This window comes from Antechinus flavipes, chromosome 1 (genome assembly GCF_016432865.1).
Source record: "Antechinus flavipes isolate AdamAnt ecotype Samford, QLD, Australia chromosome 1, AdamAnt_v2, whole genome shotgun sequence".
Taxonomy (NCBI): domain Eukaryota; kingdom Metazoa; phylum Chordata; class Mammalia; order Dasyuromorphia; family Dasyuridae; genus Antechinus; species Antechinus flavipes.
Genome location: NC_067398.1, coordinates 661,917,190 through 661,929,335, shown reverse-complemented (window position 1 = coordinate 661,929,335; position 12,146 = coordinate 661,917,190). Strand labels below are relative to the sequence as shown.

At 37.1% G+C, this 12,146-nt stretch overlaps 1 protein-coding gene and 1 long non-coding RNA gene across 3 annotated transcripts in view; one reads left to right on the top strand and one right to left on the bottom strand.

Moving 5' to 3' along the window:
- LOC127544960 (uncharacterized) overlaps positions 1-12,146 on the bottom strand; it is a 123,798-nt gene that overhangs the window by 24,170 nt on the left and 87,482 nt on the right. The window lies entirely within an intron of this gene.
- Positions 1-12,146, top strand: part of ATCAY (ATCAY kinesin light chain interacting caytaxin) — a 45,314-nt gene that overhangs the window by 845 nt on the left and 32,323 nt on the right. Inside the window, exon 2 of one of the 2 annotated variants that reach the window (XM_051971942.1) lies at positions 3,664-3,782. In XM_051971942.1, coding sequence (XP_051827902.1) covers positions 3,706-3,782 — 77 coding nt within the window. In that variant the 5' untranslated portion in view covers positions 3,664-3,705. Of the gene's footprint in view, positions 1-3,663; positions 3,783-10,167; positions 10,330-12,146 lie in introns of those variants that run through there. The other variant, XM_051971943.1, reaches the window with a different exon arrangement.

Below are 12,146 nucleotides of genomic sequence, written 5' to 3'. Positions count from 1 at the left end.
CTATATTCTATTGAGAGGACAACAGCAGCTGAAATAATTGGAGATTCACAAAAGCACACAAACAGGTTTATTTCAGCTTTGTATAAGGTGTGTGGTTAAGTGGGGAAGGGACCCAGGTTAGCCTAACTAATGCATCACAGGCTTTCAGAGTTGAAAGGAACCTCAGAAAATAGAATACTAGCATTGGGAGGGATCTTAGAACATAAAACAGAATACAAGACCTGAAAGAAACCTGAGAACTGGGAGGGGACTTTAAAATAATAACTGATATTTCTCTAGCGTCTTAAAGTTCACAAAGCATGTTACATACAAAATTTTATTTGAGCCCCAGGACAATCTAGTAATAACAACTAGAGTATAGTATATAAAGATATATAATACTTTAAGATTGGCAAAGCACTTTACATATATAATGAGGATAAAGCTCAGTGATTTGCTCAGGGTCACACTGGTTAAATGTCTGAAATAGTATCTCAACTCAGGTGTTCCTGACTCCAAGTACAATCCTCTATTTACTACTCCATGTTGTCTTGCAATGTTAGAATGTTAGCTCAAATGAGATCTAGATAAAGAACTTTACAAATTTTCAAGCACCATGTAAATGTCAATTATCACTATTACTATTATTGGAGTTCAGAGAAACCTCAGAAAACATTTAGTTCATTTTACAAAGAAAACAGAGGGGGAGAGAGTTTGGAAACTGCCCCCAAATCATATGTGTGTGTGTGTGTGTGTGTGTGTGTGTGTGTGTGTGTGTGTGTGTAACTAACAGACTAGAGATTCAAACTCAGGTCCTTTCATTCCAAATTTGGTATGCCTTGCCTTACATCTGCCTCCGTCCATGGAGGAGGTTAAAATATATTAATTATTCAATGCCATATGTTCCTTTCTTAGATGACACCCACATTGGACTACTGCATCCTGAAGTCTGGGTCTGAATGCACCCATAGATACATGATGTATATTGTGGTAGGCTGTATTCTATGTTGACAGTGTGCTTTGGGGTGACACAGGGCCCTATGGAATGAAGACAACTTCAGATGTGGGGACTGAAAGGCTTTCTTTGTGGAAGGGTTTAGCACTTTTTTCCTGTGACACTATATCAAATAGAAACAGAGACAGAAACACAGTGTCTGTTACAGGGAAGCTGAAATGGAGGTTACTGCCCTATGGCTTGAAAGGAATTTTTCATTTATTTAAACCTTCCCCTAAAAACAGCTGCAGGAGAAGAGGGATAACATAATTGATTTCTATTTTGATGCTTTTCCCCCTCTATATTCTCCTTCTACCTTCCAGCAGTGGTCAGATTGCAAGTGGTATATGCAGATTATACTGCTTCACAGATTTTCTTCATAAATAGTGGTCAGATTCTCAAAAGGAAAAGTCAATCTTGGATCTCTTTTTACACCAGTCTATTTGAAGCTTTTCCTTGGAGGTTCTCACATTAAATATTATCATGGATTGTAAACAAGAAGGGACAAACTTCCAAGAGACCTTGGAACAGAACAGTAACAGAAAAAGAAACCAAGGAACAGAGAGGGGCTTCCTAAGATTCCAGTATTGATGTTGTTCATTCTTCATTTTTGAAAAAGACAAATGACATCACAGTGTTGGAGTCAGAGTATTGTGCATTTAGCTGTGGCTGATCAGTCCAATATGAATTCAGAAGACATTATCACAGATCGGGTACAGATATAATAATCAACTATTAGAGGTGATGGCAGCTAGATAGCACAGTAGGTAGAGTGAAAAACCTGGAGTCAGGAAGACTCATCTTTCTGTTCAAAACTGGCCTCAGATACTTAATAGCTATGTGACTCTGGACATGTCACTTAACTGTGTTTGCCTCAGTTTTCTTATCTGTAAAATGAGCTGGAGAAGGAAAAGAGAAGGAACTCTTTGTCTTAGCCAATTAAACCCCATATAGAATCAGTGAAGAGTGGGATACAACTGAAAAGTCACTCAACAACAAAATAAGAGGTGAGATGTAAGCCCAGGTTTTTTAGCTAAAAATTGGGGAGTTTGGGGGGGGGGAAATCTACTTGCCTTCCTGGAAGTCTGAGAATGAATGGGGCTGGATGAGTTCCTGAAGCACTGCTTTCAGTAATAGTAAGGTACTGAAATCTATATGGGGGAGGTTACATGATTCAAAAGAAAAGGATGTGAGATGGAGAGCTTAAGATAAACTGGTCCACTTCCCAGCTTTGTCCATGATTCTTCAACAAACAATACTACTGAGAATCATTCAAAATGTAGTCACAGATTGTCCATATCTAGTTTACTATAAGCGATTTCTTTAAAATGACTTTGTGGAAACGGCATAGTGGAAAGAATGCTAGTTTGGAAGTCAAAAGATCTGGACTCAAATCCTGACTCTGCTACTTTCTACCTTAGACAAGGTTTCTTCCTCTCAGTTTTGCTCATCTGTTAAAATATATGGGCTAATGGATGTAATCCAAACCCTTTCTTGTAAAATTCTCTAATGGCTTTATAAAAGAATTATCCAGTTTAAAAAAAAAAGAATGAGTTTAATCAGATCCCTCTCAAATAATAAGACTTTCAAATTTATGGAAAAATACCAGACATTTACCATACTCATTTGCTTTATTCCTTTGAGTAATAATTTCATCAGAGCCATTATTTTTCTTAGAATATGTTACATTTCTCAAAGCTTTTATTTAAAAAAAACTCACCAATGAATATTCTTATTTTGGGATAGCTGTCAATACATCATTAGTCTTATCTGAAGGAATAATACACTTTAATCAAAATAAATAATCTTATTTAAAAAAAATAAAATAAAATATATGGGCTAATGAGGTGTCTTATATATAGGAGGCATTTAATCAATACTTGTTCAATTTAATTGAAATGCCTCCTAACTCTAAACTCCAACTTTTATTCGGTCTTTTAACAAATATATATATATATGTGTATATATATATATATATATATATATATATATATATTAAGCATCTACTGTGGGCAGAGCTAGATGTGTGCTACTATGCTAGATGGTGAGGGAAATTTAAAGCTTAAATAAGACTCTCCCTGTGCTCAAGGTACTCACATTATAGTAGTGGGGTAACAAATAAAATAAAATATGGCGATAAATAAATATCAAAAAATAAAATAAATATACCAATAAATATGCCAACAAAAATAATAATGCAAAATATTACATGATATACACATTAAAAACTCACAAATAAAACATTACATGAGATTTGAAGGAAGATAATTACTAACTGGGAGAAATCCGAGAAAACTTCCTAAAGGAGGAAGCATTTTGATCTGGCTATTGAAGTTTGAGTAAACTACTGCAATACTTAGTATTGCAAGTAGTAGCAAGAGCTGATGTTGGGGTGATGGCAGTAGAACTAAAAAAAAGAAGATGAATGTAGAAGACATTATGACATGACTTATTGAAAATGAAAGGAAAGGGAGAGAGGGGAATGGCAAATATTATTTATTAGTTGTATTATCTTAAGCATAATATTTAATCACTCAGGATCTGTTTCATTTTCCAAGGATAAGAGATTCAACCATCCAATCTCTAAGGATCCTTTCAGCTCTAACATTCTCTGATGCTACAATACTGATGAGATGATGCCACAGAAGCTCATAATAATTATTTTCTCCCCATTTCCATCTCCATTTCAGAACCTCCTTGCCTCAAGCTTTCTTCATCCTTGATCTGTCATCATGGGGACCACAGAAGCCACCCTACGAATGGGAAATGTGGATGTAAAGGAGGAATGGCAGGATGAAGACTTCCCCAGGTATGTCTTCCAAGCTCTGCTCCAGAATTGAAGGTGTTGAGGGGCAGGGAATACAATATTTCTATCATGTGGACTACTTCGCCAGAGAATAACAATAGTTTGGAGGCTCATGAATCTCTAGCATTTTAAGGTTTATGAAATTCCCTGAGACTCAGAAAATGTGAGTTGGCCATGGTAATACAGTTAGTGGGGCCAGAATATAAATCCAAATCTCCTGACTTTGGGTCCACCATGCATTCTCTTAAATTACAATATCTCTCTTGCAAGTCAAGCTTTCCAAACCCTAGGCTCTGAGTTAGAATTTAGACCTATATTAGATCTAACAGCAATTGCTGGAACAGCTGCTATGTGAGCTCTCCTTGCTCCAATATCCTATATAACCCTGGTTGCCAATACTAGTTGTCTACATTTCTCCAATCCATTTGCCATTATTTTTGAGTGTGATCACACTCAAGCCATCTCTCCTCAAAGAAGTTTACTTTGACTTATATGAGCTGATACAAAGTGAAGTGAGCAGAATCAGGAAAACATTGTATACAATAATAGCAATATTATACAATGAAAAACTGAGTGACAGCTCTTCTCTGCAATATAATGATGCAAGACAATTCCAAAGGACTCATGATGAAAAATCGTATCTGTCTTCAGGGAAAGAACTGTTGTCATCCGAATATAGACCAAAACATACTATTTTTCACTTTAATTTTTATTTGAATTTTCTTGCAAAAAATGACTAATATGGAAATGTTTTGTATGATTACACATGTATAACCTATACCAGACTGCTTACTATTTTGGAGACAGGGGAGGGAGGGATAAAATTTGGAACTCAAAACTTTTTAAAATGCTACAAAATTGTTTTTATATATAATTTGGGTAAAATAAAATAATATATTTTTTTTAATTTTAAAAGAAGTTTGCTTTGGACCCTATTTTTTAAGTTGATCTTTTTCTCTTCTAAAATCTTTAGTTGTATCATTAATCCTTCTTTCCATGGTACAAGTAAAAGTCAGAAAACTCAATTCAACCCAACAAGCATTTTATAAAGTTCCACTCCGTATAAGGTACTATAACACAAAAATCAAAAGATCACAGATAAAGACCTAGAAGGGAACTTAGAGGTCAACTGGTCCCATTTCTTCTGTCCAGAGAGATTAAATGGTATGCCTATAATAAACACTATATAAATGTTAGTTGTTATTAATTATTATGCCCAAGATCAGATAGCTCGACGGTTAACAGAGGATTTAAATTCAGGTCCTCTGACTCCATGATAGATCCGGATTTCAAGAGATTTAACAATCTAATAGAGAAGAATAGATTCAAAATCATTGTGATGCAAGAAAGAGGTCCAAGCAAAGCACTATGGGAAATTTGGGGGAAGAAAGCTACTTTCACCTAGTAAGTTAAGAGTTCCTTAAGAGGAAAAGATCTATATCAGAAAACTGAGTCAGATCCCTGAGTAAAATCAGATGTTTTTGAAAAGCAATCCCCTTTAGCACAGTATACTCGTGGTATAAAAGAAAAATGTATAATAGTCAGGAGCCTGAGTTCTACCCCTTATCTTTTATTAGTTCATTTTACATTCATAGAAAAGTCACTTCTCTTCCCCAGAACTCAGGTATCTCCATCTTTAAAATAGGGAGAAAGTTGTTCAGACCGCTGACCTTGAAGGAAAAGAGCCTCATAGACATTAGCATGTCTTTGAAGTAGTCTTTGCCAACACTGGGAAGAATGCCTTTGGCCTGAGATGCTAAAGCTCAATGTTCTAGGGAAAACCTAAAATCAAAAGTCAATGGGAAATCACAGACCCTTCTTTGAGCTCCTTTTGGGTATTTCTGATTTCCTATTGTTTAGATTTTTCATCCTGGTCATTGACTTCTAGGGTTGTGTTTGAATGCCAAAAGTTCACATCATTCATTCATTTGGCTTTTTTATTTGTAACTTTTGCATCTAGTAAGTGGTTAGCACATAATCATCACTTAGATGCTCATTGATTAACGTGATCCCCTCCACCTATTGCTATTATTATCATCATCATCATCATTAAATTTCTATTTAACAAATATTATATGAAATATATTACAAATAAAAACACCATATGTGAGTTTCATTTGGACCCCACCTAATTGTATTATTTTAGGCTAGCCTCCTCCCTTCAAGTGAGTTTCTTCAACTATAAAATAAGGAAATTAAATCTGATGAGTTTTAAGCTGTTTTTCAGCTCTGAGCTGCTACAATTCTATGATTCTCTGCTTTTATTATTATTGATGAGTTCATTTATGGAGTGTTTTGAAAGTATTAATTTTTATTTTTTAACTAATTTGTTATTATTTTATTTAATCAACTAATTAATTAAATCAAAATTTTAAAAGTAAAATGCAGCATGATGTAGTGAAGAATCCTAGATTAGGAGTCAAGGGACCATGGTTCTTTCACTTATTTCCTGTATGATCACCAGTAGGCACAACCTCTCTGAGCCTCAGTTTCTCCAAATATTCCATGAGGAGAGTGGATCGGATGCTCTCTAAAGTCTAGATCTAAAGTTCTAGGCATTCTATACAATTGTCCTCAGAAGTAGAGTAGGGCAAGTATGATTAGTCCCATTTTTACAGACTAGGAAACAGAATTAATTTGCCCAGATTCAAATCCACCAAAAGCAGGTTTCCAGGCTTAGTTCTATGGTAACTGGATAGAACAAGATCATCTGTAAATGCACACTGAGAACCAGTTCAGAAAGTTTATATTGTGAAGGGACACTTGGGAGGTGGGAGGAAAAACAGTGCCCAAGTGAATTTGCCTGGTGGCAGCTGCAGCAATGGCCCCTCAGCTGTGAGTAACTCAGTGTTTGGAGGACAGTGGGCTTCTTGTAAAGTTGTGGTCTAAGTGGAATATTTTTTGCCAATTCAGTCTGAAATTAAGAAGAGCTTTTGTTTCCCTGTTCTCCAAAATGAGCTTAACTCCGAATCCAGCTGCAAGCTTGATGTTGGTATCACTGTCTGTCTATTTCGACAGAATCAGGAATTCTATTTGATTCAGTTCATTAGTCCTTCTTGGGAACACTCAAAGGGGATATTAAAGGTGAAAGATCATTTATTCCAACCCCCTCATTTTACAGTTATGAAAACTGAGGACTAAAGGGATAGAGTGACATTTCCAGGGTCATAAAAGGAGTGAGTAGCTGAATTAGAATTCATATTTGAATGGAAGTCTTCTGGGTGATTATCTCTTTGCATGTTTGTAAGAGTAGAAAAATGGCTTGAAGTCCATCACCAATTTTTCAAAACTTGGAATATTCCTAATGACAGCTGTATACTGGTTTGATATAGCAGTGGAAAACACAGCTTGCCAAGTGTTTAATAAAGCTCAAGCAGTTTAAACACATTATCTCTTTTGGTTCCCACAATTCTTCTTTAAACATAGTGAAATATTATCATTCTTTCCATTTTAAAGATGAGAAAACTAAGGTACAGAGCCATTAAGTCCGTTATTCAACCAGCACTTATTAAGTGCCTACTGTGTGCTAACCACTGTGCTGGATTGTAGGGATATAAAGACCAAAAAAAAAAGTTTCTGCTCTCAAGGAGCCTATAGTCTAATGGAGGAAACATTATATATAAACAATATATGCAGGATAAATTGGAGAAAATGTCAGGGGAAAGTACTAAGATTAAGGAAGTCTTGGAAAGGCTTTTTGCAGACTGGCTGAGATTTGAAGGAAATCAGAAAAGGAGAGAGGCCGAGATGAGGAAGGGTGGGCATTCCCAACACAGGAGATAGCCAGAGGAAATGACATCTTGCTCAAAAATCATGTAGCTAATAAATGGCAAAGGTGGCTTCTAGAACCAGGTCTTTTGAATTCAAGTCAACCAGCAAATATCTATTAAACACATATTGTGTCAAAACCTCATGCTCAGCACCCAGAATAGAAAGAGGGAAAAAAAGTCCTTGAGTCCCTGCCCTCAAAGAACTTCTAAACTAATAGGAAGTTGTGACATAAACACACACACACACACACACACACACACACACACACACACACGACAATTAGTAATATGTGGGAGAGGCAAAGGAGAAATTAAGGCAAAGTGTCCTACAGCAATCTGAGCAAGGAATGATTGACTGCAGTTAAGAGAATCAGAGAAAATTTTATGGAACAAAGCAATACTTGAGCTGAATCTTGAAGAAGAGAAGGATTTCAACAGACTGAAATGAATAGGCAATATAATCCTGAAAGAGCCTCCATAAATGCAGAGGCTTGAAAATACAGGACAAGTTTGGTGGATGATATATGCTAGATTGAGTCAGAAGGAGCTGCATTTAAATCCTGCCTCAGACATTTACTAGTTGAATAATCTTAGGCAAGTTACTTACTTTTTCCCACCCTCAGTTTCTTCATTTGTAAAATGGTAACCTCCAAGGTCGTTTCCAAATCTAAACCTAGGATCTTGTGGTTGGGAAGTATGAAGGTATATCCTTGATAAATAAGTACAATATTTTAAATATTAATTTTTATTACTTTTTACTTAATTAGTTAATATTTATATGTAAATATTAATGTTTGAATATTAAATTTTAAAATATGTAAAATATAACGAACAACTAGGGAGTATCAGGATACACAGACTGTGGAACCTGGAACAGGAGGACCTGAATTCTAATCTAGTCTCAGATACTTACTAGCTGTTTGACTAGCTAAACAAAAAATTTAACCTCTGTCTGCCTCAATTTCCTCATCTGTAAAATGGAGATAATATAATAGCACCTCTCTCTGAGTTGCTGTGAAGACCAAATGCAGTCATTTTTGTAAAAGACTTAGCACAGTGCCTGGCACATAGGAAGTTCCAAATAACTGCTGGTTGATAATGTTGTTATTATGGAGGGAAGTGATATGAACCAAGGTTAAAGAGATAGAGTGGCATTAGACTAGGGAGGGTCTTATATGCCAAGCCAAGGAATTTGTATTTTATTAAAGGAAATAGGAAATCAGCAAATACTTTGTGACAAAGGAATGATGAAATCAGACTTCACACAGAAACATGTCATTTCATTGTCAGAACAAAGAGTTCCCAGCAATGTAGCTCCGCTTCATGTGCCTCCAGACCACAGAGTGCCCAAGTTACCAATTTAGAAGAGACTGGAAAGCTGAGCACTGAGTCTGGGACTGGCAGACCAAGAAACACACTTCTAGTCCATTCCCCTGGCAGAACAGAAAAGAATGAGAGTCACCAATATAAATAATAGTTACAATAATAATTTGTATTTTTATAGCACTTTGAGGTAGACAAAGGGTCTCTCTCATAACAATCAATCCTATGAGGTAGGGAACACATTATCTCCATTTTACAGGTAAGGAAACTAGACATAGGAGCACTGATGTGCTGGTAAATATTTAACAACTGGCTTTCTAGAGGGACATGCATACAACAGATTTAAGACTAATATGCATGATTAGCATTCCCTCCATCACTTTTTAAGTCTAGACAAGCTACAAAACAATACATCAATCCCTGGTTTGTAACACTTGCCAGTGTCTGAGGCATAACAATGCTCACAATGAAAATCTAACAATTAACTCTTTAAGCCAATTTGACCTGGCTCTACCACACGCTACTAGGGATCGTAGAGTTTGGGTCTCCACAAACACGCAGAGGCTTGAAAAAACAGGACAAATCTGGTGAGTGACATAGTGAAGTGACTGCTAGACTTGAAAAGGCTGAAAAGGTCTTTAAAGATTCTGTAATCTCACTAGAGATGCAGCAGCCACATGACTTGTTAAAAGCATCATACAGGTAGCAAGTGTTAGAGCTGGGACTTGAATGCAAACCTTCTCACTCGATCTCCAGCCCCCTTTCTTTGCAACATGATGCTTATCCCTAGCTTTATGACTACTAAGAATTACAATTAAAACTTGAACCTGGATCTTCTGCCTTTGAATCCAATGCTATTGCCCCACTGAACCCCCTGCAGCACACTGTCCTTCATCCACTGGTCTGGTCAGTCCCAGGCCAGGGCTACCTACCGGGCAGGGCAGAGGGAGATCAAACTGAGCACATATATGGTTTGACCTCCAGATGTGAGCCCCAGGATAGTGAAGGCAGCTGGTTGCAAGGAGTCCAGCCCTGAAAGAGGGATGCATTAGACTGGTGTAAGCCAGGAAGGCAATGAGCTGATTGGAGAGGGAGAGATGAGCATCCTTCCTCCCTGGAGGTGTGTCCTTCTGCTAAAGGCTCATGTGCTGGTGCATCTCCCGTTCTGCATCGATGCTGTAGTGATGCCCGAGGGAGGAGTAAGATGCTGGAGCATGCTCACTGGGTTCCCAGCATCTTCCTAGTCAGAACTCATTCACTGCCAGAGAGCCAGTATCTTATAGGGTGAAGCTCAGCATCATCTGACCAGAACAGACCAAAATGGTGGGGTTGGGGCCTTAAACAAGCTCCCCTGATTCAGGAAATTCAGAAAGGGAGAGAGGCTCAGGATCCAGGTAAAATTTAAACAAGAGGAGCCAGATCCCAAAGGGAGGATTGCCTGAGCATCCTCTTAAAAGGTAAGGAAGATTTTTTTTCTTACTTCTTGATAGAGCTTGTGTTCAAAAAACCCTCTGACATACATTGTCAGCCTTCAGGTGCACTGTGCAAATCACTAGGGTATTTGGAGGAGCTCTGACTAGAGGGGAGAGGAGAAGCAGCATTCTCTCATAGCATCAGAAGAGCAGAGATCTAGAGCTGAAAGGATCCTTGGACATCATCTAATCTAGTCCCCTTTATTTTACAGATTAGGAAACTGAGGCCCAGAGAGATAAGATAATTTTCCCAAGGTCACACAGGAAATCAATAGCAGAATTCAAATCTAAACCTCTGTTTTCTGATTCCAAAACTCATAACTTTGGAGTAAGAAAATCTGTTCCATTTATACCAACAACAGCTCTAATTCTTTGGCTAATTCTAAAAAGTAATTTTGTTTGTTTCATCAGAATGTGAGCTCCTTCAACTCAGGAACTGTTCTTCCCTTTCTTTGTATCATCCCCAGCATCCTCATTTGTAGTAAGTGCTTTAATAAATGCTTGTGGACTGACCGACTGATTCATAGAAGATGCTAGTTTCTGAAGCATGGTGTTCTGGATTCTCTAAAACAAATCAGTTTTCTCACTTATAAAATGGGGATGATAATACTGGTACCATTGTTGCAGTGTCATTGAGTTGTGAGGAATAGACTTTATAAACTTTAAAACCCTATAGAAATACAAGTTATTATTACTTTTGCTGCGTGACTCTAGCCAAACCATTTGTTCTCTGAACTTCAGTTTTATCACTTGTAAAATGGGGACTAGTAATCACTAAGGTGTCCCAGAGGATAGATCATTGGACCTAAGTTCAAATCTGATCTCATTTTATTTTACTAGTTGGTTGACCCTCAGTAAACCACTTAATCTCTGTATGCCTCAGGTTCCTCTTAAGTAAAATAGAAATTCTAATAGCACCTTGCTCCTAGGGTTGTTGTGAGAATAAAATGAGATATTTGTGAGCCTGAAAGTATTATAGAAATGCTAGCTATTATTACAATCAGGGCAATTAGGTGATGCAGTGGATAGAGTACATGGCCTCAGACACTTACTTGGTGTGTAATCCTGGGCAAATCACTTTTTCCTTTTTGCCTCAGTTTCCTCATCTGTAAAATGAGCTTAACAAAGAAATGGCAAACCACTTCAATGTCTGTGCCAAGTGAATCCAAAATGAGATGACAAAAAGTCAGACAGTATTGAAAAATGACTGAACACTAAATTATTACAATTAAACCTATTTCCATGATAGGCTTGTTCCATGACTCTAGCTGCAAAAGATACCTCCAAGGAATCATAGATTTAAAGTCGAAAAGAACCATTGAGATCATCTGGGCCCATGGTGTCAAATTCAGATAGAAACAGGAGCACCAAACTTTATATAAGGACCATGGTGGGCCACATATTGATTGAGAGTTTTGTTTTGGTTTGGTTTTTACTTAAGTATTTTTTAATTGTGGATGTATATCCTGTATCAGATTACTTGCTGTCTTGGGAAGGGGAGAAATTAGGGAGGAAGGAGAAAAAAAAATTAGAACTCAAAATTTTACCAAAATGAATGTTGAAAATTATCTTTACATGCAATTGGAAGTTTCAGGCCTCTAAATTACTTCCAGTCAGTATGAGAGATGACTATATATCCTCCACAAGAGCATCACTCAGATGCGCGCACTCCTACACATATATACACACATACATAAACACACAGAGACACACACAAATACAACGGGTTGAGCACTGGACCTGAGCTCAGGAAAACCTGGCTTTAAGACCTCCCTCTGATCTATACTGACTGTTTGAACCTG